At 42.5% G+C, this 26594-nt stretch overlaps 1 protein-coding gene across 3 annotated transcripts in view; it reads left to right on the plus strand.

Annotated features, from left to right (window-relative positions):
• The window catches only part of megf10 (multiple EGF-like-domains 10), an 89996-nt gene that overhangs the window by 16088 nt on the left and 47314 nt on the right, over positions 1-26594 (plus strand). For 2 of the 3 annotated variants that reach the window (XM_088280951.1, XM_088280952.1), the window contains 4 exons: positions 13504-13640; positions 15570-15671; positions 17473-17573; positions 18438-18530. In XM_088280951.1, the coding sequence (XP_088137077.1) occupies positions 13522-13640; positions 15570-15671; positions 17473-17573; positions 18438-18530 (415 nt within the window). In that variant the 5' untranslated portion in view covers positions 13504-13521. Of the gene's footprint in view, positions 1-1918; positions 2027-13503; positions 13641-15569; positions 15672-17472; positions 17574-18437; positions 18531-26594 lie in introns of all 3 variants that reach the window. The other variant, XM_088280950.1, reaches the window with a different exon arrangement.

The following is a 26594-nucleotide window of genomic DNA, read 5'->3' on the forward strand; positions in this document are numbered from 1 at the left end:
TTTAAGTGAGTCGCGGATAGCAAATTAAAAATGACACTTATTCTTATTTTGATTATTCCGGCACAGTACAGAAGCATAACAAGTGCCCTCATGGATTACATTACAAGTGTTGTTGCCGCACACTTTATCCTCTAGTTTACTACGCAAACAAAGACATTGTAGCTCAGCCTCTGGCTGCAAGACGTTATGGCGAGCAAAGCGCTTTAGGTGGTAAATCAAACTCATTTGAAACAGTGTTAGAAAATTATGATATGCTATTCATATATTCTGAGAGGCTGTTTCAACGAAATGTCTTCTTTATTCTTTTTAACTTCTGCAAAAATGGGTTGATACTTTGTAATAACAGAAAAATACAGTTTAGATTTAGTAGCTTGAAAATTAACTAGAGTTATTGATACACATGTTTTTTATTTTCAACTTACTTGACTTTCATTATGGGCTCCACCGGTTTGGATAATGGATGGATGGATGATTGTTGTCCCAAATAGCATTTCCAAATGGTCCACCTGTTCCTCTTCTGAGTTGGTAGGGTTCCACTGGCGAAAGACTGAACAAACAGTGCTGAAGCGCCTTGAATGAGTTTAACAAGTTGCACCTGCCAAAATCACACACGTACAGTTAACTGGTCCAATCTTTGTCCCTCTAAATAAGTTAGGATTCATTTATGATATGTTTGGAGCTTGTTAGCTTCTGTGCAATAGGTTTATTGACAAAATGTATCACAGAGAAAAACACTCTAAAAAGTTCTTTTCAGGTCAAATTCAAGAATTCAAAGTAAATGTAGCATTTGAAAGTGTTAGGTTGATTGTATATAAGTTATCCCATAAAGCTCATTTATTACATCATGTAAAGTAGGGATCGCTGAAGGTTATTTTATCAACTGCTAAGAGAGCTGAATCGTACAGCCATAATCAGTTCAGACCGGACAGATTTTCATGGAAGTGGTTTCTGTGTACAAGTGAAGTTCTTTATAAATTCCTTTTCATATGACTCTGATCTGTTGTTATTGTATCGCCGAGTGGAGTGAAATGATCCACCATGGCAAGGTTGCATTTTCCCTGTGAAAGTGAAAGTTGTCTTGGGCTGCATGAGACAACTGGCTGGAAGTGGAGGATGGAAGACTAAACACAGCACAGTAAATCAAAGTAGACAGGATGAACACAGTCACACAATTCACACACGCACATACTACACATTACAAAAACACACACACACACACTCACACTGGGACAGCTGTTATGAGTCACTCAGTCAGTGGTAGCAGATGCTTTTGAGTAAACATTTAAAATATATTCTTACATGTTACACTAGACTGTACTTTCCCATTGAATACGATGCCATCACAGAGTACGTATTTATAGTTAATACTGATTAATTAATTCTTCAAATACTGTATTTATTTGGAGCTATAATCATCTAGCATCTGATTAATCATATTCGGATAAGTGAAAAACCAATGGGTGGGACTGTGATCCTTTAACACAGCCATGGGCAAACTATGGCCCGGGGGCCACAGGAGGCCCATTAAACGTTTTAATCCGGCCCGATGAACTTGAAGAAATGAAATTAATAAACTTTGTTAATGTTTTATTTTCCTTGTAATTCTGATGTGTCCCTACTAGGAGACACACTCTCAATTGATTGACTTTGCTGGGTTGGAGCCTCTTACGCGACGTTTCCACTTGACGTTTTGACTATCTGTAAAGACGAGCGGAGCTAAGAAAAGGAAAATGGACAGAGAATGTCGAGTTTTCAATAGGGGATGGACAACTAAATAGTTTTTCACTGAGCACCTATCATTTGCTGTTTGCCTGATATGCCAAGGAACTGTGGCGCTTTTTAAAGAGTACAATATTTTTCATATTTTAAAATGAAAGCATATGTTTTTTCTTTATACTATATGTATTTTTTTTCTCAGATTAGGTGAGGTTACCAAAACACCCCATCCTGGTCTGGCCCGTCTGTCAAAATTTAGAATCCATTGTGGCCCACGAATGAAAAAGTTTGCCCAGCCCTGCTCTAACAGGTGTGTTTTTAAAGTTCCTCACTTAGCTTGGCAGAATTATATTTTTCACACCACACATACCAAAGCGCATTGTGCTGTCAACAAACTCATTGTATGTGCTGCCGCGGGGGACGGACTTGAGCACCGCGGCACCGTGTGAAAGTTTAAATTATTATCAGGTTTGGACACAGCGCCACTGTGATGTCAGTGACGAGATGGTGTCATTTGCAGTTCCAACAACAAAATATGTTGTAGGTGTTGCAGGCTGTCGTGAAAAAAGCAAGGAGAAACTTGAAGAATCCTGAAGTAGATCTTGAATCCATTTCCAATACGCTTCATGCTCACGGCGAGCTTGAACTTCCCAACATCCAGCCGTGCCTTTCTAACGAGAGATAATGGACCCGTTCCCTTGTTCTTGCTGTTGCTTGCAGTCTCTACCTCAAAGGCAGAGCTTTTTATTGTAACAGTGGCCAATCCCTGTTACCCAGCTGTAGTCTACTTCACGATTAAAAAAAACAGGATAAGTCACTGGGCCCTTCCTGTCTAGTCACTAAGCAACCAGCGACAAATAAGGCAAGCTTGAGCCGGGCCGCCGTCCTCGCTGTGGCCTTCCCCCGCAGTGAATGATGCGCAATATAAGTGCTGTGCTAAAGCCCCATTACACAGTCGGCTCATCAGCCTTGCTAAAACCTTTTTTTCCTGAAGTCGAAGCCTCAGCTGTTGTTTTGCCTGGCACGAGCAACGAGCCTGAATAGGAAAGTAAAAGTATCAATTTTCTCCTACTCTAATCCCACGTAAATTCATTTTGACGTCCTATTCCCACCAAAGATGCAAAAATCAAAAAGGCATACCTGTTGCGATTTATCACGTTTTATATCGGAGTACTCTGCGTTGTAAAAGTGTGTCATTGTGTTCTTGATGTCTTTGGCCGATTGGTCACCTTTGAGACATATGTTGAAATGCTTTGTTTATATACTTTCATGTGTCCATTGTGTTGGAATCAATATTTACCAATCAACATGACGCTACTCTGAGTCAATATTCTCCACAAGTAAACAAGAAGATCGTGGGTAAAAGCATGGCTAGGTTGAAGGAGGTATTAGTCATGCTTTTATTAAGACAAATGTTACATCTGGGGCAGAGTATGTGACAGTTTGTACCTTTGACATTTATTCCTACTGTGAAACATTGATCACATATTAAATCAAATTGGAGGTTTACCAACTCCAATATGGTTTCATGCTCCATTTTGAGCTGACAATAGTCACATTCACACTTGCTTGGATTCATTACTTCCTCTCGAAACTTTTAGATGACTATTTGCAAACTCATATTGTAAATAAAGTAGCGTAAGCACAGAGGAGCTCGTTCTGCTACTCGAGAGCCTAAAACAGGGAAACCTCCAGTATGCATGTACTCTAGCTGTGATTTTCACCCCAGATCCATCTTATTTATGGTTTCCGTACAATGTGTTGTACACACACATCGTTGACTAAGCGAGAGGCAGGGTACATCCCGGTCTGGTTGCCAGCCAATTGCGGGGCACATCACGTTCAACCATTCACACTCACATTCACACCTATGGACAATTTAGAGCCTTCAATTAACGAAAGAAGCATGTTTATCCAAGCAACATGCAAACCCCACACAGGAAGGCCAGAGCCAAGACTCAAACTTGAACCAGCGCCATGGCACAACACATTACATAAAATAAGGTTGGAACGATTGTTAAATATGGAAAAGCGTAAACTATTATCACTGTGACCCGCACGAGACGTGCGCTGTGCCAACATGCATGATAAAGAAGAAAATCTTAGCTATGGCTGCTACACTGTAAAAAATGGGGAGTGATATTTCCTTGAAAAAATCTAGTAAAGTGTTTTCACTCAGACATTCGAAGTAAATTTTCTCAGGTGCTGAGTGGCCAACTCCCAATGTTGAGGTTATGGATTCAATCCTCTACCGCGTTGAGCTCCTTGGTGTATGAAATGTGTGTACAAAATCGAAAAGTGGGTTCAAGCTAGGAATGACTTTTTGCATTTAATGAACGCGTAAAAAAAACTCTTCTTGTAAAATTTACTTAGAATTCCCGAGTGATAAAACTTTCCCAAGGTTTTTCAAGTAAATATAACTGCCTTTTTTTTTTTCTTTACAGTGAATATTGCTAGCATCAATTATTCATGATGGAATAAGCGATCGGGCTGGGCGATAAACCGAAAATTTACCATTACCGAAATTTATTACAATGACAACATTTTGCCCATGTCGGTAAATTCGGTGTTAAAAAAAGAAAAGAAAAGTATTTTCTGCCCCCTTTAAGACGGCTACAGCGCGTGTAGTCACGTGACTCCCCCCATCAGAACTAGAAAGAAAACGGACGACGTGGTCGTAGCTGGCGATTCAAATCCAGAAGCGGCTCACATGGCTGAAGACGAAGTAACGTTAGTTGAAGTTGTTCCTGTTACACTTGTCCCGAAGAGAAATTCGACATCTGTCCTTTGGAAATGTTTTGGGTTCCATAAAGACGATGTTTGAGCAAAAGAACACGAACTGCAAAGTGCGTCGTAAGCACCCATAACAGCGCGTCCAACCTTTTATTTTTCACCACCCACAACACAACCATGCTGTTGTCTTGAAGCTTGTGCTAAAAGTTCAAAATGAGAATCAAGGTTCGCCAAGTGACAACAGCCCCGTAACGGAGGCGACACCATACGAGAGAACGTCTCAGAGGTGGATGCGATAGCCTATCACATAGCTAATGATAGAACTCCTCTAGCTACAGTGGAGCGCACGGGATTTAAACGCCTCATGAAAGTAGCCGACAAGAGGTACACAAATATTTTTCGCAAACCGTACTTCCCAATATGGACAACATCGGGACGATGCTGACTGTGCATGACATAGATGACAAGTGGCGTTTGCGCACCAGAGTACTCGAGACGGCACATTTCCTGATGATGCACACTCGTTTATTTGGCTTTGGCATTTCATTGACATTTTTTTCATTTTATTTAGCATTTTGTTTACAGGCGACTAGCGCCTTTGCACATGGCATTATTTTTATTGTTTACAAGAGACCTTTACACAAATGTAGGCCTTTGCTCATGGAATTACAGCATCTTGGCGCAATCTATTTGCGGAAAAAGATTTTGCGAGAGGTACCCTTTTTCTCCTGTTCTTTGTGACATTGTTCAAGTCATGCAAAGCAAGCTATTTGAAATGTTTATACAAATGATTTTTGTACTTTTATTTGTCATTGAAAGTAATGTGTACCAGTTGGTCAATAAGAAAAAAAGCAGTTAATATGCATTTCCTGCATTTATTTTGATTTTGGTCCACGGGGGGAATTTATCGTGCATTTATCGTTGCCGAGGTAAAATTGCCCAGTTTATCGCGATATTGATTTGAGGTCATATCGCCCAGCCCTAGTTAGCGATTTGATGCTGTTTTTTTAGCTAGCACAATCAATTAAAAATCAAGCATAAGTGATTAACTTACCCGTTGGGTAGAAATGTTGCTGAAATTTGGCTTTGAAACTAAAAGGCCATTCTAAACCAGGTAGTTTAAAATTAGAGCAGGGACTTTAGTGCATTGATTATTTAATTACAGCAAAAAATACCCATTGAATGGGAAGTTGTTGACTTTTTTTAAAACTGCCTGATGGGAAAGAAGATGGTTGTGCACTTTGCTTACCACCAAAGCACTTGACACCCACAGTAGTACTGTAATGCAAGATATGTCGCAGTAAGCGCAGACAGCAGATCTGACATTAATGTCAACACGTATATTACCAGAAAAGGTGTTAGTCTCTGTCACTTTGCAATTGGCTGCAAGAGGAGAAGAGACTTAGTGCAGCTGGATTGTGAGAAGCTTGTTGTTCACAAATCACACTAAAACATTTATCAAACTGTTCCACAACAACCTTTGCTCAGTACGCTTGCAGAAAGGAATTTGGTATGTTTTTTTAAAATTCCCTTTAAATTCGCTTATATATAAATGGACTATCAATAGGCCTGTCGCTGGCTGAAGGGGCCATCTTACGTTGCTGTGCCTCCTGTTATTGACAACTTCTGTATTACACTGTTATCAGTGCATGATTTATAAGAGGATGGAGTAATGAGAGCCTCTCAAAGACCGAACTTTATTGTTTGCATCGACCATTCAGAGTATATTATCTCAGTATCGTTCGTGATTGTGACTTACAGAGGTTAGGTTTACATGTCACTGCAAATTGAGTCCATATTGGTTTTGTTTTCATTTAATTGTTGATGGTTCTGACAACAAGATGCAGACGAATCTTCTCTCAGACTTCTTGGTATAACTGCATGCCATTCTCAGTGGCCTTTTCGACGTAGAGACAGAATGTAACGTGAAAACGGCATGGAATAATCAATATATTCAAGTTGGGTGGGCTTAACGTGTGGCCGATGGTGGCTTCACTTTTCCTGACGACGAGTAAGCGGCATTGTAAGTCCATTCATATACAAGTCTGATCATTAGTGTCACTGTGTGACCCGCGCATACCCTCCACCTCCCACTACATAGCTGTGGTGTGGACCAGGGGGTCATTTTAAAAAACTTGTTAACGATGATGATAATGTGTTCAATGAATTGATTTTTGCAATGATTCAAAGGTTTTGATGAATGCTGTTATATTTATGAATAAAATACAATGACATCCACCACACAAATCAGTGGCGCGCCGAGACTGTCTGTCCACCAAAATCGTGTTACACCACCTATGCCACAACGTAGACCTGGTCGGAGCTGGTCTAAGGTCTAGTCTATTTTCAGTCATCAAATTGTCAGGTGAGCCAGGGGAGTGTAAAAGAAAAACACCCTTGGTTCACTGGAATGGTCAGCATGGTCCAGCGTGGTCTGCCAAATTCCCAAACACAGTAAACTGACAATTTTTAAACCAAGTGCACATGCACTTGTACAACAATCGAGCCCCAGGTCTCAGTTCCCGCCAGTCCATTGCACCGCAGACAGAGAGGCGTCAGTATCGTGCTACTTGGAACGCTGTATCAAAGTCGTACAGATCTGCAGTCTGCTCCTTTTGGGGTATCTGGAGCCTTTCACACGCACAGCACGGCCCTTGTTTGTGCAGTAATGCAGTTGTCTTGGGGTGGGGGATGCCAGGGGTAGGGGCTGTTTTCCAACATTGCTGGCTGCAGCTGTGCCGCATCAGCCTCGCGAAACAAGAGGAAATGGGCTCTGCTGCTCTAAAAAAAATATAAAAGCACAGTAGAAACAACCTTCCCCAATATATTTCCGAGAAAATCTTTGAAATTGTTAATCACCACTTCATTAGAACATCAACTAATATTTTGGAAACATACTGATGGAATTGAGTTATTAAAGGTGAGAAAAGAGGACCTTGGGTGAGACTTGATTTAACCTCAGTTACCTTAGCCATCATATATTTTTAGAACTCTTTGCTCCAACAAGACAAATAATTCCCTTGACTCTAAAAATTATTGGTTGAAAATTCAACCAAGTCAACTGAATTGTTGTAAAGTATTGTAAAAAGTGTCAATGTTAAAAGGCACAAGGAAACGAGCCTCCTGCAGGTAAAGAAAAAGTCAAAAACTCTCAGTAAGTAACTCTCAGTAACTCTCAGAATTGGGCATTTAGATGTGCAGTGTAAATTCAAGATTAACGAAACCATTGTGTCCAATTTGATCAAAAAATGCTTCAGATATGACTAAACCGATAATCTTTGCAAGATAAGACTGGCCACAAAGTTGGCCTGATGTCATGATTTGTATTTGTTATTTTTGGTTTAGTATTTGGTTTCATGTTTTGGCCTTTTTCATGTGTCTTGTCTCGTCTTGTCTATTGTTTCCACCTGTGCTCGTTTACCCAAGCCCTAGTGTTAACCAATCCGGTGCTTCCAACCCTCCGTGTCTTGTCCAGGTGCTCCTCGTTGTCTCGTCAAGTTGTGTGTATTTAGTTCCCTGGTTGCTTTCAGTTCTTGTTGGTTCATTGGCATTTTCACTGTCGCTTGTCCCTGTCGCTTGTCCCGGTTGCCTTTCCCTGTTGCCAGTTCCTGTCGCCTCTCCCTGTAGTTGGTTTCCTGTCGTTAAGTTTTTCCAAGTTCCTTGTATGCCTTAGTTTTCTGTTTAATAAATGCCCTTTAAGTTACCCCTGCCTGGCTTCCCTGCGTTTGGGTCCTCATCTTCCTCAACCCCGACAGAATGAACCAACCAGTACTGGACCCAGCAGGAAGCTCACGGCAACGAGTTCGCCGTCGCCGCTCAAGCTGGTGCCCCCCTCAGCCTGCCGACCAACCCCGCCCCCTTCACGTAGGTTCCTTTTTTCGTTCTATGTCTGTTTTTCCCCCTTCGTTCCACGATCACGATAATGACTACCCACCAGTCGAACCTCCCCACCTTATCATCGATTCTGATTTTGAAGATGATTTTGAGCACCCTGCTATTTCACCCCCTCACATTTTAGTTGACTCGGATCATGAGTATGATTTTGAATATATATACAACCTTTTAGATGCCCAGCGCGACCCGGTTTCTGTTAGGTCCAGTCACTTTCCTCCCCCCGAACAATTTCTGTCCCCTTTTTCTTTTGACTCTTTTGAGACCACCTCCCACGTTACCTCGCGTCGTTCACCTCGCCCTAAATCACGAAAGTCACGTAAATCACGGCCACGTCGTTCACCTCGTCCACTGTCGGTTTCCGCACCTTGTCACGTCCCCCTTGCGTCTCATAGCTCACGTTCACCAGCCCCTGTAGTCCCGGTCCCTCGTGTCCTTCGCGTCTCCCGTTCCCCTGAATCCCTATGGCGGCAGGCTGATAGGGATCAGGTCCCCGACCCGGCTCCTCACGAGCTGCAGCCTCCCGTCCCGGCTCCTCGCCAGCTGCAGCCTCCCGTCCCGGCTCCTCGCCAGCTGCAGCCTCCCGTCCCGGCTCCTCGCCAGCTGCAGCCTCCCGTCCCGGCTCCTCGCCAGCGGCAGCCTCCCGTCCCGGCTCCTCGCCAGCTGCAGCGTCCCGTCCCGGCTCCTCGCCAGCTGGAGCCTCCCGTCCCGGCTCCTCGCCAGCTGCAGCGTCCCGTCCCGGCTCCTCGCCAGCTGCAGCGTCCCGTCCCAGCTCCTCGCCAGCTGCAGCGTCCCGTCCCGGCTCCTCGCCAGCTGCAGCGTCCCGTCCCGGCTCCTCGCCAGCTGCAGTGTCCCGTCCCGGCTCCTCGCCAGCTGCAGCAACCCACGCAGCCTCCAGAGTCCCACTCGGGCTCACCGCCAGCTGCTGAACCCTGTTCCGGCTCCTCGACAGCTGATGAGCCCCGTCCCGGCTCCCCGCCAGCTGCTGAGCCCCGTTCCGGCTCCCCGCCAGCGGATGAGCCCCGTTCCGGCTCCCCGCCAGCGGATGAGTCCCGTTCCGGCTCCCTGCCAGCTGATAAGCCCCGTCCCGGTTCCCCCCGAGCTGCTGGGGCCCGTTCTGGCCTCCCGAGAGCTGCTGACCCCCGTTACGGCGCCTCGCCAGCGCTTCAAGTCCCTGTTCCGGCGGAGCACGTCCTGCGTCCGCCACAAGTCCCTATTCCGGCGGAGCACGTTCTGCGTCCGCCACAAGTCCCTGTTCCGGCGGAGCACGCCCTGCGTCCGCCACAAGTCCCTGTTCCGGCGGAGCACGCCCTGCGTCCGCCACAAGTCCCTGTTCCGGCGGAGCACGCCCCGCGTCCGCCACAAGTCCCTGTTCTGGTGGAGCACGTTCTGCGTCCGCCACAAGTCCCTGTTCTGGCGGAGCACGTTCTGCGTCCGCCACCAGTCCCTTTTCCGGCGGAGCACGCCCTGCGTCCGCCACAAGTCCCTGTTCCGGCGGAGCACGTCCTGCGTCCGCCACAAGTCCCTGTTCCGGCGGAGCACGTTCTGCGTCCGCCACAAATCCCTGTTCTGGCGGAGCACGTCCTGCGTCCGCCACAAGTCCCTATTCCGGCGGAGCACGCCCTGCGTCCGCCACCAGTCCCTGTTCCGGCGGAGCACGCCCTGCGTCCGCCACCAGTCCCTGTTCCGGCGGAGCACGCCCTGCGTCCGCCACCAGTCCCTGTTCCGGCGGAGCACGCCACGCGTCCGCCACAAGTCCCTAATCCGGCGGAGCATGTTCTGCGTCCGCCACAAATCCCTGTTCTGGCGGAGCACGTCCTGCGTCCGCCACAAATCCCTGTTCTGGCGGAGCATGTTCTGCGTCCGCCACAAGTCCCTGTTCCGGCGACGCACGTCCTGCGTCTGCCACAAGTCCCTGTTCCTGTGGAGCACGTCCTGCGTCCGCCACAAGTCCCTGTTTCGGCGGAGCACGCCCTGCGTCCGCCACAAGTCCCTGTTCCGGCGGAGCACGCCCTGCGTCCGCCACAAGTCCCTGTTCCAGCGGAGCACGCCCTGCGTCCGCCACAAGTCCCTGTTCCGGCGGAGCACGCCCTGCGTCCGCCACAAGTCCCTGTTCCGTTGGAGCACGCCCTGCGTCCGCCTCAAGTCCCTGTTCCGTCGGAGCACGTCCTGCGTCCGCCACAAGTCCCTGTTCAGGCGGAGCACGCCCTGCGTCCGCCACAAGTCCCTGTTCAGGCGGAGCACGCCACGCGTCCGCCACAAGTCCCTGTTCCGGCGGAGCACGCCACGCGTCCGCCTCAAGTCCCTGTTCCGGCGGAGCACGTCCTGCGTCCGCCACAAGTCCCTGTTCAGGCGGAGCACGCCCTGCGTCCGCCACAAGTCCCTGTTCAGGCGGAGCACGCCACGCGTCCGCCACAAGTCCCTGTTCCGGCGGAGCACGCCACGCGTCCGCCACAAGTCCCTGTTCCGGCGGAGCACGTTCTGCGTCCGCCACCAGTCCCTGTCCCCGCTGCGCCCGGCCCGCCGCCGCTCCAAGTCCCGGCCTCTGGTGCGCCCGGCCCGCCGCCGCTCCAAATCCCTGCCTCGGCGGTGCCAGACGGCCCGCCGCCACCCCACTTCCCTGTCCCGGCGGCGCCCGAGGACACGCCGTCGCTTCCCGTCGCTGCCTCGGGGGTGCTCGACGATCCGCCGTCACCCCAAGCTCCTTTTTCGGCGGGACTCGACGATCCGCCGGCGCTCAAGTTTCCTGCCTGGGCGGTGGACGACGACCCGCCGTCGCTTCTCGTCTCTGCCACAGCGGCGCCCGACGAAGCGCCGCCGCTCCCGGTTCCTGTCTCGGCGGGGTTCGACGACCAGCCGCCGCTCCACGTTCCAGTCTCGGCGGCGTTCGACGACCGGCCGCCGCTCCACGTTCCGGTCTCGGCGCCGTTCGACGACCGGCCGCCGCTCCACGTTCCTGTCTCGGCGGGGTTCGACGACCGGCCGCCGCTCCACGTTCCTGTCTCGGCGCGGTTCGACGACCGGCCGCCGCTCCACGTTCCTGTCTCGGCGGGGCTCGACGACCGGCCGCCGCTCAACGTTCCTGTCTCGGCGGGACTCGACGACCGGCCGCCGCTCAACGTTCCTGTCTCGGCGGGGTTCGACGACCAGCCGCCGCTCCACGTTCCTGTCTCGGCGCGGTTCGACAACCGGCCGCCGCTCCACGTTCCTGTCTCGGCGGGGCTCGACGACCGGCCGCCGCTCAACGTTCCTGTCTCGGCGGGGCTCGACGACAGGCCGCTGCTCAACGTTCCTGTCTCGGCGGGGCTCGACGACAGGCCGCTGCTCAACGTTCCTGTCTCGGCGGGGTTCGACGACCAGCCGCCGCTCCAAGTGCCTGCCTCGGATGCGTCCGCCCCGTCGCTGCTCCAAGCTCAGGTCTCGGCTGCATCCGGCGTCCCGCCGCCGCGTCTCGTCTCAGCCTCGTCAGCGGACTCCATGCTGCGTTCGGGTCATCCCGGACATCCGCCTGAATGGCGGCCCTTGGACTTATGCGTCTGTCCTCCCGGACGCCCGCCTGAATGGCCACGGCTAGACTCCCTGGTCTGGTTTCCCGGACGGCCGCCTGAAGGGCCACGGCTGGACTCGCTGGTCTGGCCTCCCGGACGCCCGCCTGACCAGCCTTGATTGCGGACTGTGGTCCCGCCTCCTGGCCCCCTTCCGCCCACCCTGATTTTGGACAATTTTCTTTTGTTTGTGTTTGGGACGTCTGGGATCCGTCCCTTAAGGGGGGGGTACTGTCATGATTTGTATTTGTTATTTTTGGTTTAGTATTTGGTTTCATGTTTTGGCCTTTTTCATGTGTCTTGTCTCGTCTTGTCTATTGTTTCCACCTGTGCTCGTTTACCCAAGCCCTAGTGTTAACCAATCCGGTGCTTCCAACCCTCCGTGTCTTGTCCAGGTGCTCCTCGTTGTCTCGTCAAGTTGTGTGTATTTAGTTCCCTGGTTGCTTTCAGTTCTTGTTGGTTCATTGGCATTTTCACTGTCGCTTGTCCCTGTCGCTTGTCCCGGTTGCCTTTCCCTGTTGCCAGTTCCTGTCGCCTCTCCCTGTAGTTGGTTTCCTGTCGTTAAGTTTTTCCAAGTTCCTTGTATGCCTTAGTTTTCTGTTTAATAAATGCCCTTTAAGTTACCCCTGCCTGGCTTCCCTGCGTTTGGGTCCTCATCTTCCTCAACCCCGACACCTGAGTTGTCATTTGACCTTATCCAACCCGACCACCCTGGTATTGGACCTTCAAACTTTGTTGTGCTGAATTTATTTGAGACTCACTAAGACAGAACTATTATTTTTTTGTTTGTTTGCTGTTTTTTTTTTTTTGTTGTTGTTAGTTTTGTTTTTGAGACAAAACGGTTATTAACCGGTTGATCATACTAATCCTCTTAAATACTAGTTTAATTACACTGGAGTTTTGTGACACCAAGTCTTTCTAAAGTTTTATCACTCATTGTTGTCACATAAAACGACAAAAAATGACTGAACTTACAAGTACAAATTAAATTGAAATTTTTTAATATGTGACAAAGTTTTTTTTAATTCAGACATTTATGAAAGTTGAGTGAAGGAAACCTTTTTTTCTGTATTTTGTTTTCTAAGTGTGCATGCAGGTCCAGCAAAATTTTATTGAATTAATTTAAAAGAATAGCAAAGAAATAAAAGAAGAGATTTCCTTATAATATGCTAAATGAATCCCACAAACCCAATACTTGTTTTATATACCAGACGTGTTTCTGACTGCTTAGATTCGTCCCAAGACAGTCGAAAAGCAATGTTTCAATAGAGTATTTGTTAGTAATGATAATTTCTAAATTGAGCTGACTAGCACTGTATGCTCACAGAGCAACTTTGTGTCTCATTTAGTAGTTTTATTTGTACTGTACAGTACAAAACTCAATTTTACTGCTTGCTTGGATTTACTGTTTTATAAAGTGAAACAACAACGACTTCTATTAGTCAACATTAGCATTATTACTACAAAAAAATGTGTAAAGTATCAGATGCATGATCATTCACAGTGCGTTTATCCACAACAAACAATTGTGTTTTAACATACATGTGTGTTGGTATTTTATTTTCATGAAACAGAAATCACCTGTTCTAACATTAACCCACATATTTTTTTTTGTCAGGGTGCAGTCCTGAGTGAGATGGCCATGCCACTGCAATGCCATGGGACAGTCTTGTTGGCTGTGGCCTTTTTTTTCCTGCCTTGTATCACTTCCTCCTTAAACCTGGAAGATCCAAATGTCTGCAGCCACTGGGAGAGGTCGGTCTGCTCTTTGTGCATATGGTTACACTGTAAATTCTAGTTATTCAGGGCTTGCACATGTCTTGGGTTAATTACCGTCCTGGCCAAAACATTAGATTTATTTATTTAACCAAATGTGTTCCCTGGACTCAATATATGTCCTCGTCTATAAGGATAACAACTAGCAATTGGACATTTGTTACACATCAAGCATAAGGCAATAGGGAATACACAAAAAATGAAGTTATTAAAGATTTTTTTAAATTTATATTGCAATTATTGTTTTTGTCCCACTCATTTTTTGTGCTGCCTTGGTTGCGATGCTGTGTACACGTGCTAGTTGAAAATGAATTGTAAGTCATTCAGCTTCTATATTTATTTTTATGAAGACACCGTCAGTATTTATTTTAAACCCAATTCAACTCACTTCATAATATGGGGCAGTTCAAATAGTATGATAATGGTAACAATTAATAGTAAACAATATAAAGAGACGATTCAAGCTGTTTAAATAAGTTCCCAGTTGATGTTTCCTGTCGCAAGTAAATTTAAAATAATCAACTACAAATTGTCTTTTTAAACAACCAAACAATATTGCCTGAAGGATTACCCCACTAGCTATATTCTTACAAAGCAAATACATAAAGGAAAATTCCAATGACATGCCAGTGTTTAGCATAGATAGTTGCAATATTTCTACTCTTTAGAAAATTATATTTGAGGACAAATGATGAAGCAAGACATGGCGACAGATAATAAAACTCTAGTGCACATAAAATGTTGCCGTGGTTCTCCAATAAACACCAGAGGTTGTTGTTGTGTACTAATTATTTTTCATCAGTTCATGAAGTGATTCCATAGGTTCGCTAAAAAGATTTGTGAATTCAATGAGTCGTTTACAGATAACGCTACTTCAGCCCATTACCACTCCACTCCACTACCTTAATAATGTCAAATGCTTGACACGCAATTGTGTAATGACTCACTTTAATGTGCAGCACTTTTAATATTTTCTGTGCACACGCACACTTGTGTACCACTTATGTTAAACCCTCAATTTCTGAATATAACAACACTTACAGTCATATAATATATTCTTTAACCTCTATGAAAAATGACTAATATTGCAGTAATGAGTACCTTGCAGTACTACTGGAAAATGTCAATTCTTGAATTGTGTCTGTATGTCTGTATGACATAGTACTGTATCCTGGTGGCCAGAAGAAGCGGCACAATTATATGAATCACAGCATTGAATCATGATGCACAGTGTTTAATGCTTTACATTAAATGTATTTACATTTTTTGACACTATACTTTTATTAATTACAATATTACACAGTGCTATTTCTTCTTACTCAAATAAAACCTCACAAAAAGATGTTTTTTTTTTTCCTAGGGAGAAGCTGGAATAGATTATTGATATTTGCATTCATTGCAAAGATAAGAGTGTTTTGACTTCCAAGCATGGTCACACAACAAATCTCAAGGCAGAACCGTATATATAATGCGAGCAACAATAGTTGAATACAGAATACTGCTGCTGGTTATAGTGAACTAAGAAATGCATACCTATAAGATATGGAGCAATGGTTTCATGAACAGCGGTTGACTCTTATTTTACCTTGATACAATCACCAAATATTCACATAAGCACTCGGTATAGTGAATTCGAATAAAAGGAGTGGATCAGGAATTTTCTTTAAAAAGTTCCTTATAGCCTGACATGTAATGCAAATGAACAAACATGCATGCAGTTTTTAACAAAGCCTGTCCTACCAGTGGTGAGGGGAGGGGTAGAGGTATATTTAATCCCAAAGAACCACAGAAATTCCTTTTGGATAAACTTGGGTGGTAGAATGTCATGCATGAAAGCTCTACACACACAGGGATTCTGACTTTCATTTATGTCTGATCTCTTGTCTCCTTCTCTTCCTGTGGTTTCAGATATTCAGTCACAGTTCAAGAGTCCTATGCCCATCCTTTTGACCAGATTTATTACACCAGCTGCACAGATATCCTCAACTGGTTCAAGTGCACCAGACACAGGTGAGGATCACATCAGTGGCAATCATTTTCTTAGATGGTTCTAGCTTTTTTTACATTATTCTTATTTCCACTCCTTGACTTATGAAAGTTCACAGATGTTAAGATTCCTGGCTTGTTCGTTACCGATTAAAGTCTGGTGTGGGATGTGTCATAAATCTGCATGAGGAAGGTTAGACTGGGTGTTGGTATTTTTGCACAAGCGTGCAAGTTGACGCGTTTAAAAAAATAGTGGTTTGCGACAATGTGGGCGTGAACATAGCTGGCTTGATTCTCCACCAATGAAATAATTTCCTTTAAATGTGGTGCACTCACATGTCACGTGGTGACATCCCTGTGCAGAAATTGAAGCAGTGATTTGTGTGTGACATTGCCACTGCATTTTGATGGTTTAGTTACTGAAAACATACCGTATTTTTATGACCATTAGACGCATTTAAAAGTCATATATTTTCTCCAAAGTGGACGGAGCGCCTAATAATGCAGTGTGCCTTGTGTGTGCACGAGTTCCAAAATCTGCAAATGAATTTATGAGCGATCCACTTGATTGACTGGGAGCATTGCCTGCTGACACATTGCTTATATAGAGGAAAGGAGGACGTGACTGAGGATAGCATGCGGACGCTAAAGGCACGACCCCAGTACGTACTGTAGCGCGGCAAATGAACTTGGATCATGCCATCATTCCGGGAAGCTTGAAGAAGGAACTCCAACTGTTGTACATCCGTGTAAACAGGCCGTTCAAAGTGAAGTTTCGAGCAGCGTGCAAGCAATGGATGACAGATGGCGAACACTGCTTTACTAAGACTGGGAGGCACCCCTGTGAAATACGCCACAATTTGTGAATGGATTTTGCATACTTGGACTAACATGCATGCATGCTAGCGTATGTTTAGTGTGTGTATGTTTTCATCTGGCGTATGTTTTACCATGCCTGCGCCCAATAATACGGTGAACCTTATTTATGTGTTAAATACAGAACTCGCACCCATAACTGAGATAGCGCCTTTAAATTTGGTGTGCGTTATGGTCTTGAAATTACGGTAAGCGGGTATCCTCGCTGAATACAGAATGAGCTGTTGGTGAATTAAATGACCGCAGACCCCAGCTATCTATTGCCAAACAGGGACGGCGAGGTTTGCGCCTGCACAAAAATCAGGAAACTCCTGCTTTACTCTATGTGCCATCTATGAAAATAGAGCCCATAGTCTTTGTGACCAATTCCAATTCTGTGCCAATATCATATTTATGAGGGATTGTGTCTCTGCATACAGAGTAAATTTCAAGGAAACAAAATGCACATTTGTCATCTACATGTGTCAACAGCAAGCAGCTACAATAAAGAAGTGAACAATAATGTAATGCAATTAACATTCAGTCAATGTGTTTAAGCATTCATTATTTAGAACAAATCAGTTAATATTTCCTTATTACTGTCTTTTCATTAATGTATAATTATGAAAATTCAACTGCTAAATCCAACCTTATAATATAATTTACAGTTGACCCCCGCTATTCGTGGCGAATAGCGAAAGTCCGCTTACAATTGACAGCAAATGAAATGCATCGGGAATCTTTGTTTATTTATATCTATACAATCCCTCAACAAATATCTAAAAAAACAATGCTAAACATTCCTTTTAAAATCCCCCCACAACTCAAAAAAATATATTAAAATAGTATGCAGGTGTTGACTAGATTTTCATAGTGTGATCTAATATAATACCATACTTGTATTCTGTGAAGAAAGACAATTTACTGAACTCGATCTAATTGGGCGACCTCACTTCTTGTCTGTGTGAAGGGTGAGTTACCGGACTGCGTATCGCAGAGGAGAGAAGACTATGTACCGTAGGAAATCCCAGTGCTGTCCAGGCTTCTTTGAAAAAAGCGAAATTTGTGTTCGTGAGTATCTGCCCAAATGTATAGCTGTATAAAATGTTTGGTTTGTTTTCATTGATGAAAAATGTGCAGTAAAATCACCACCACCAAAGATGACACAATGAATTCATGAAACACAACATTTTCCATAATTGGCATTATTCAAGCCTGATTCAAAACATTCTGTATCTTTCTAAACATAGAAATGATTAAATGTATACTTAGACTCTGCTGTTGGTTGTACTTGTAAAATAGGGCCAATTTATTCATTTTTGTTTCACTAAAAGTTACAGAAAAAAAATCTGCTCGTGACCACAGACATACACGCTCGTATATGAAATTCAGTGGAGTTAATCAATCTTCACTGATCGGAATTTTTTTTTTTTTTTAAAGGAACCTCCTACCAAATTGATTGGGAGACGCTTTACCATGCAGCAAGATAACAATCCTACAGAAAACGCATTGCCAAAACAGTAAAGAAGGCAATGAGGTTCAATCTGTTGTGAAATGTGCTATATAAATAAAGTTGTATTGTATTGTATTGTAAGATAGAAGGCTTTTTGAAGTGGCTAAGCCATTACCTCTTAGACAATATATTGCTTCAAGACATAGAGCATGTATTTTACACACTTTGAGATTTTACTGAAGGATACCACAATTTTACAATAATTTTCCGCCATGCCTCTCAAGCATTTAAGTAATTCAAATTGGTCATTTTCCTTATATCATGGGAGAAAATTGGCAGCGGCGTAACATGGGGTATCAGTCCTCAGGTCATGTCAAACAGATGTGTACCCAAACCAGTGGAACAGTAGGAGGGTCCCTTCAACAAGCCAAGTACATATTATCTGATTCAACTGCCTTACATCCTCTTCTCTCCCTCTCCAGCTCATTGTGCAGAAAGCTGTGTTCACGGCCGTTGTATGGCCCCCAACACCTGCCAGTGTGAGCCTGGATGGGGGGGTTCCAATTGCTCCAGCAGTAAGTCCTCCAGCTGTTGCTGTCTGTGAGGTGACAAGTCTTTGTTTGTGAGAGCCTTCTGTCCTATGAGGTTCTATAAGAGGAAAAACAGATTGGATCTTCTCACTGGCTGTTTAACGATTGCTCACAGAACTTTGACACACCATTTGAGTAAAAGATAATATGTATTTTCCACATACTAGTTGAACATTGAAGGAAGCTGTGTCAGTTAACTGTGATAAGTCGCTGGTTCTGAACAATGAAGGTGATGAATGTGTTCCAGTGCATATTTAGCACAATTCACTTACATCCCAATTCAATTAGATTCACAATACCTGTGTGACGATTAGATTTATATCGTGATTATTGATTTATACTGCGATTTGCGATTCAATATCACGGTTATTGCTATTTCTTCTCAAGCAAAAACAATATATTATAACTAGGGCTGTCAAAATTAAAGCTTTAATTCTGGAGATTAATCTAAAAAAAAATAACTCAGTTAAATATTTTAACTCCGTTCACTCAGTTTGATTTACTTCAAAAATAATTTGTATGCTTTGCAAATATTGTACTATATTAGCTGTACATCTTTAGCACATCAAAACTAAACAACCTGCTCAAGTTACCACTGGGCGTTGCAAACCAACACTGCTGGAGTGTGGAAAAATGCCTATTAAGATGTCTCCGTTTAGATTGTATTCAAGAACAGTCTTTGAATTAAATACACTTCATAATTGGTGATTTTGCACAAATTCCAAGATATTATTCAAGTAAACATCTGTTAAAAGATTCACCAAAAATAGTATTTGAAAAATGGAATTAATCGCAATTAATCATGGATTTTTTATATCAATTAGCTAAAAAAATGTATCACTTGACAGCACTAATTATAACATCTTAAAACAATTCTAAACAATATAAACCATAAACAATACATACGTTGAATCATGTACTCCAATCAATGCAGCCAGATGAAAGTCAGTTACTCTGACATTTACTTTCAGCCAAATGCTATTGGCATAACATTACAACATGTTCCTGGTCAATGCCATCAGTGGTCAAGAAGATGGCAGAAAATACAGAACACTCATTCATCACTTGCGAGTAAGAAAACTGTGCACAAGAGCTGCAACAGTCAGTCATATCAGAAGTTGTGTTGTAGGCTGCAGGTCAGCTATATTTTAGCTTTTTCCTTCCTGTTTTGCTCTAGCTGCAGGCTCAGGCACTCGCTCATTCAGGTGAAGTAGTGTGGCTCTGCTGAATGCTTAAGCCAGATGGCTCACCACAACAAATTGGCTCCAAGCTGCCATCTGTTGGAGGAAGGTGGTAGCTTCAACTTTGTTTTTTTGAAAATCGTGAAACTCTATTCTGAAGTTTGGCACTGATTTATTGAATCTTAGCATAAACATTCCCAATAATTGAGTGAATTGATTTATTTGCACATCCCTAATATTTAGGGTGCCTTTGGAAATACGCTCACAGCGCGCACTGGTTCTCTTTCAGAAATTTACCGTTGCTCAAATTTGCTGTTCAAAACTTCAAAGTCCACCGAAAATGGAGTGCCAGTGCAGGCACTAGGTGTGCTGACTGAGACACAGTGAGCCTGTGCGTCAAGTAGCACAGAAGGAACCATTTCAAGCATGAGCTGCCGATTGGTTAAGAACATAGGCTGCGTTATTACTGGGAGCGGAGCGTACTTTTCTTTGGGCGTAAGAGTGAATTTTAAAAAAAAATGGCCTGTACATGGTGGCCATGTAAGCACAGCTACTGTTCCATCAAAAGGTAATGGAAACCATGAACACTGTAAGCATCTACCTATGGCTGTTTTTCACTCAGGCGCTACGAGTCTCATACATAGTCTTTCGATCGTGTTATTTCTGGTACAGTACACATTATTTTTGTTTTGTAAAGTCCCTATCTGTGACGTTTCATTGTAATTAAGGTGAAACAGGGAAGTGCCAACATCGTGGCTACTAAACGCGACACGATGCACACCAATATCCTCTTCCCAAGTACCAACAAAAAAGTTTGAATACATTTTGAAATAAACTGTTCCAAGCTTTTATTAAATACTTATTTCCAATATATGTTTTTACTGTATTGGGCATTTTTAAACTGTGAAAAAAGTACAAAACGATAGTCTTGAACTGTATTGTGTGTGTGTGTGTGTGTTTTTTTTTTAGGCCACAAGAAAAAGTGACGAAAAATAGAGTGAAAACTGTCTAACAAATAACCCCTTTCCCCAATTCTTCCCTTAATCTGAGGTTCCACTATATTTATATAATGCTGTAATTTAATCAGCACTTTATGCCAGTTGCATTAGACATTAAATATCTGTTTGTAGATGCTTGGTTTGCTTCAAACTTCTGCTTTGGAGCAAGTTATTTGCGTGTCTCCATATGAGTCTATGTGCCCTATATGCTGTTGAACATATATGCGGAGCCCACAGGGTGTTCCCCTTCTGTCTTCAGTTTCAGTCTGTAATAAAAGAAAGCATTGTTGCCTCTAGTCCTTGGGGCTTCTCTTGGCTCCATTAGGCCCAGCCTGTCTGACTACTGTCACAGACACGATGTTAATGTGTAAAAATGGGCCAATATAAAATTATTTATGGCCTTAGGAATATTCTAAAAATAATGTAGAAATTTGTAATGCCCGTGCTAGGCTTGTGTCACTAGTATGTAATAAAACAGGCAAGTAAGAATGTTCCAGAAGCGGCGGTAAAATAAGATCATTGAGGTCAGGAGGCGGTTTCACTGACTATGTTCAAGGTTTAAGGTCAAAATTCTGGTTTCTGAAATATTCGGAATAATACAATACAATACAATACAACTTTATTTATATAGCACATTTAGCAACAGCTGGAGCTGTAACAAAACACTTTCCCTAAGGTGAAATATAAATGAGTGGGAAATTAGAACACAAATGAAAACACAAACACATATACAATAGATACCAAAAGAACAGCAGAACAGCGATGCGTGAGCAGACAGAGTTGGTACATAGTAATTGTGATAAATTGGAATATCCCCATCTAAATCGCGATGCACGGACAATGTCAGGACACTACTAGACGTTGTTTGCTCTTAAGTTGTACCTTAAATAAAAGACATATTTGTGTTTTTCACTACACTAATAAAGTGGTACAAGTAGTTCCTATTCTCAAAAGACGAAGATTCCTTATGGATAGAGCAATTATCGAACACAAGGGAATGTTCTGTTCAATAGAGATATTGTCATACGCATTTATATGACCAAATATTTGGGTTAGAACCAGACTAACCCGGGAGTCTGGTTTTTAAAAATTTGAATATGAGCATAGTTGGGTTTTTACGGGTGTAAACATGGCCTATATGTATATTGTTAATAATCTGGTTTTGAAAGGGTTAATGACCTTTCTTCACTGGCTCCCAGTGCACTTTAGAGTTCGCTTTAAGATACGTCTGTTCGTCTTCAAATCTTTAAATGGCCTCGCCCCAGCATACCTCTCCGAGCTCCTCCACCAGTACACACCTGCCCGCTGCCTCAGGTCTGTGGACCAAATGCTGCTGGAGGTGCCGAGGACTAAGCGCAGCCTCAGGGGGAATCGTGCCTTTTCTGTTGCCGGTCCTTCCCTATGTAAGCTCCCATTAAATGTTAGGCAAGCCCCCTCTCTGTCCATTTTTAAAACCCATTTGAGGACGCATTTTTATTCCTTAGCTTTCGACTCAACATGACACTGTTGCTGTTCTTCTGGTATCTATTGTTTATGTCTTTTAATTTGTGTTATAATTTCACCATATGGAAAGCACTTTGTTACAGCTCCAGCTGTTGAGAAATGCGCTAAATAAATTAAAAGTTATGTTGTATTGTATTGCATGTAAACATAGTCAATGAGACCATAATGACACTATGTCACTAACATCAATGCATATTTGTTCAGGGAGCAGCAGAAAGTTTAGCAGTTGACTTGGCTTCTCAATTTTAGTAAAAAAAAAACAAACAACTTTTTCTGTGATTGAGTTCACTGGCGTGTCCTTCAGTAAAGTGACAGGAGTAAAATACTCCGACAACAGACAGAAATTCAGCAACATTAACTTGTATGACAATGTATGATTTATTTCTGTCACAACTTTCTGTATATATGCTACAAAAGACAAAAAACATGGCTTCAGGTTGCTTCATAAATGTTTGCTCTTAATACTATGTTTGTGTCATTCAAGTGTCAGATTTTGTAAAAAAAAAAAAAAAAAAAAGAGAGAAATAGAAATACAACTGAACAGAACAGATGGTTATTTCAGTTTTAGTATCGAACAGCTGGCCTTTTTCCACTAACAGTTTGCTGACAGATGTGCATTCATGTAAATCGAGATTAGTGACGCTGCACCGTGACTAACACAATGTGTTGGTGTTGCAGTTAGAATTGCAATATGCAAAACCATTTAGGCTTGAGTTATTCAACATGACGACTAAATAATTAAAAGATATTCTGGAATACAGGAATGATGAAGCTGGAAAGGATTATCATCATTACTTTTTTTTTACACAGCCATCTTGAGTTGTCAAGAATAAGAGCAACCTGGGTCATGTAAGAGGATGTTATAATTGAAAAACATTTTGTCTACAAATCTAAAATATGTTAAATGAAAAACAGTTTAAATCAGCAAAACATATTTAAAAATCATTTGTATTAGTGTACAAAGGTAAGCTATCTGTGGGATGTAACTCATAACTGATTAGTAAATTGTATTTCTTTAGATAACTAGTGGGACATTTTTGAACTCCAGAAGAGATCACCACTCAGATTGAGAAAGTAGTAAAACACTACAGATTTGTTTTTCCTCTTACTGTGAACTCTGCGTCAGTGAGAAAACTCTTTCCCATGAGTACAATATGCTTGGTGGACTGGACCATTTAGCCAACCACCATTCCTCTGCTTTTGTGGACTGTCCATACAGAAAGAAAAACAACATAACAAATAAACTTGAGTTTCTGAAATCAACATATCGTATGAAATCTTTTATTCATAATTATGATGTTTAACTAAACCAATTTGTGGTTTTCCATAATATTCTTTTAAAATTAACTTTCACTATTGACCAATTATTATAATATAGTTCCTTCACTTGTTACACATTAAAGCCTTATTTTACCGTAAGAGTGAAGCACTGTAATTGTAGTTAGCAATAATATGACATTATTTTATTTAGAACATATTTTCACTCTGTTGATGGAAACACAAAAAGTATTCACTGTTGTACTTGGGTATTTTGTCTTTAACGTTTTCTCTCTAACATTATGCTGTTGCTCTCTTTAAAAAAACCTTCTGTTCATGACAGGAGGAAAAGATTATGTTTGGCTTTATATATTAATTTTATATTTTTAAATTCTGAAAGATCTGAACATTTGGAGGCTTTAGATTGAAAAACAACTCGTTTGTGCGGTGAAGAAATACATCAAGCATGCTTCTCTGGCTTTTTTTTTTTTCAGTATAAACAGCGGTTGTAGGGCAGGCTTGTAAGCGTTTCCGCAGACCTCTGAACAGTAATTTAAATTTGGTAACGGTGCAGAATGTGAAGTGACTTCTGGTTGAGTGCATGTTTTGCTTTTGCCAGGACAGAAATGCTTCTTGAAAGTTTGGATTGGAAGTGATGTGCAGTCCGTGAGGTTTCAAGTAGATTTTGTTGTCAGTTACGTGTATTCTTTCAATCAGGCCTTTAATTTTCTCAAGATAGACCACAGGATGTGAGGTATTGACTACGTTTTTCAGGTCAGCAGCCCTTAACAATATGTCTGAGGATCAATTTAGGGAGCAATAACAGGAAATGGGGGTAGCTGAGTTCGAAAGGGAGCACAAATAATAGCAGAAAATTGTGTGGTGGGAAATGTCTTGGGGCAGTGGAGCTTGTGACTGAGGACACATGACAACGGCACAAGATACTTTGAAGTTCGGTTTGGAGTCCTTAGCTTTAGCATACATACTGTAAATCGTGAAGAAAGTCTCTTTTTTTTAATCCATTGTTTGGAGGCCTTATCTTTAGCATACATACTATAAATCCTGAAGAAAGTCTTTTTTTTTAATCCATTATCTGAACTGAGATTTATAATCATGGTTCTTTAATAAAATCAGTATTTCTATGCCTTTACACCCCCCCAAAAATTAGAAAAAGATATCAAAAGGATATAAATAGCACGGTATGTGTAAATACGTATTCATAGACATTATACTACTATTTATTTTGTACACATTGTGTATAAACGCCAGTTGTATGGCATCATCTGAGATAATTTTACAGCGGTTTGCATTCCACCTGATTATAGAGTCTTTTAGGTAGTGCAATGACAGAAATTGAATTGAATCTGTTCATGTGACACTGGTTGACTTTAGATTTGTTTGATTTGGAAAGAAGCTTTTCCAAGTAAGAAATAATGGAATTGGAAATAATCTGTTCCGCTGTCAAACTGTCATCATCAAAACCATAATTAAGTAACATTGTTTAGTTCTAAGATAACCTATACATTAATAGGGCTGGTTGACGATGGAAAGAATTATAATCACAATTATCCATTCATCCATTATCCAAACCACCTATCCTCATGAGGGATCACGGGCATGCTGGAGCCTATCCCAGCTGTCTTCAGGCCATAGGTTGCCAGCCAATTGATCACGATTATTTAGATTGATATGAAATCCCAATTAACAAACATGATTATTCATTGATTTCAAAATGATGTTTAAAATAAAATATCAAATAAATAACAAAATAATATAACAAAATAATAGCAATGTAAAAATAAACAATAAAATAAAACTAAATATTTGCTGTTTCTGCTGTGCACGGCTTGACCTCTATGGGCAGTGTGGTGCTGTGCTATCTAGTGGATCTAATATCTAATAGAATGCAACGACCTAAGTTCGAAGAATTTCAGTGCCGCAGGGAGAACGCATGTCGCAAGCCTACCACCAATTTCTTCAGCAAAGGTACAAATAAAATGTCATCACAAAACAAAACCTTTAAAATATAAAGAGTAGAAGAAGAAAATTGAAATAGAGCTTTTTTAATATTTGATATTTGCTCTATTATCAATGAGATTTTACATTCGATGCTATCATTATCACACCATATTTCTAAAATGAATGTATTGTCTTGTATTCAAATATACTATAATTTGTGTCATTCTTTCTGTGTGTTTAAATTTCCCAACCTGATAAATTAACTTGTGTTACTTTAATTTGTCATACACGTGTAAGAAGACATTATCCACATTAAAATGTAAAAACGACAACACGCTTTATGTTAGATTTAAAAACATATAACAAAACAATCTGTCACTTTTTCATGATTTGATTTTCAATTGTCAATTGAATCATATGAAGGACACTGAGTCGTGTTTATCAGTCTGGCTCATTCTTATGTTATTTGTGCTCTGATCACGGGATCACCACAGAAAAACTGTGTACTAGTGAAACCTTTTTAATTTGTTGTCAGTAGAACTCCTGGAGAGGCAGACACACATTCCGACACAGTTCAGAAAAGCGGTAGAACGCTAAAGGTTTTTGTTCCACTCCCTGTGAATCCTCTGCATCCATGAAAAAACTGTTTCCTGTGAGTGTGCCATGCTTGGTAGGCTGCGTAATCACTAAATAGATGAGGGAAAAAAACACTTGCACTCCCATTCTCCACTTTGCCCACCCCCTTCCTCCTCTTTTGTGGACTGTATATTGCTGAAGAAAACAAACCACAGCTAAACTTTTCTTAAACTTGACATCAACAGTACGCAAAATCTTCCCGATGATATTTTTGACAACCATGTAGTCACTATGTCATTCGGCCCTTTAAACATCATCAGCGTTATTTTTTTCTCTGAAGCCATTCCGAGTAGAGAGATGAATAAGAATAAGTCGTTGTCAAGCAAGTTGATAGGGAGCCTCAAGCTCCCAGAGTTTGGCCTTTCTTTAATCCAGGTCAGGTTTCATAAGGGTTCCAGAGTTGGTGGACTTGAATGGACAAGGGTTTTTATGTGTGCATTTTAGTATCTCTAATCCCCTTTGTCTGTCGCTGAATCCTCACCACACAGGACTAGACTGCCCGAGGCAAGGCAAGT

This window comes from Idiotropiscis lumnitzeri, chromosome 18 (assembly GCF_059441095.1).
Source record: "Idiotropiscis lumnitzeri isolate Australia: NSW breed Sydney's pygmy pipehorse chromosome 18, RoL_Ilum_1.0, whole genome shotgun sequence".
In the NCBI taxonomy this organism is placed as follows: domain Eukaryota; kingdom Metazoa; phylum Chordata; class Actinopteri; order Syngnathiformes; family Syngnathidae; genus Idiotropiscis; species Idiotropiscis lumnitzeri.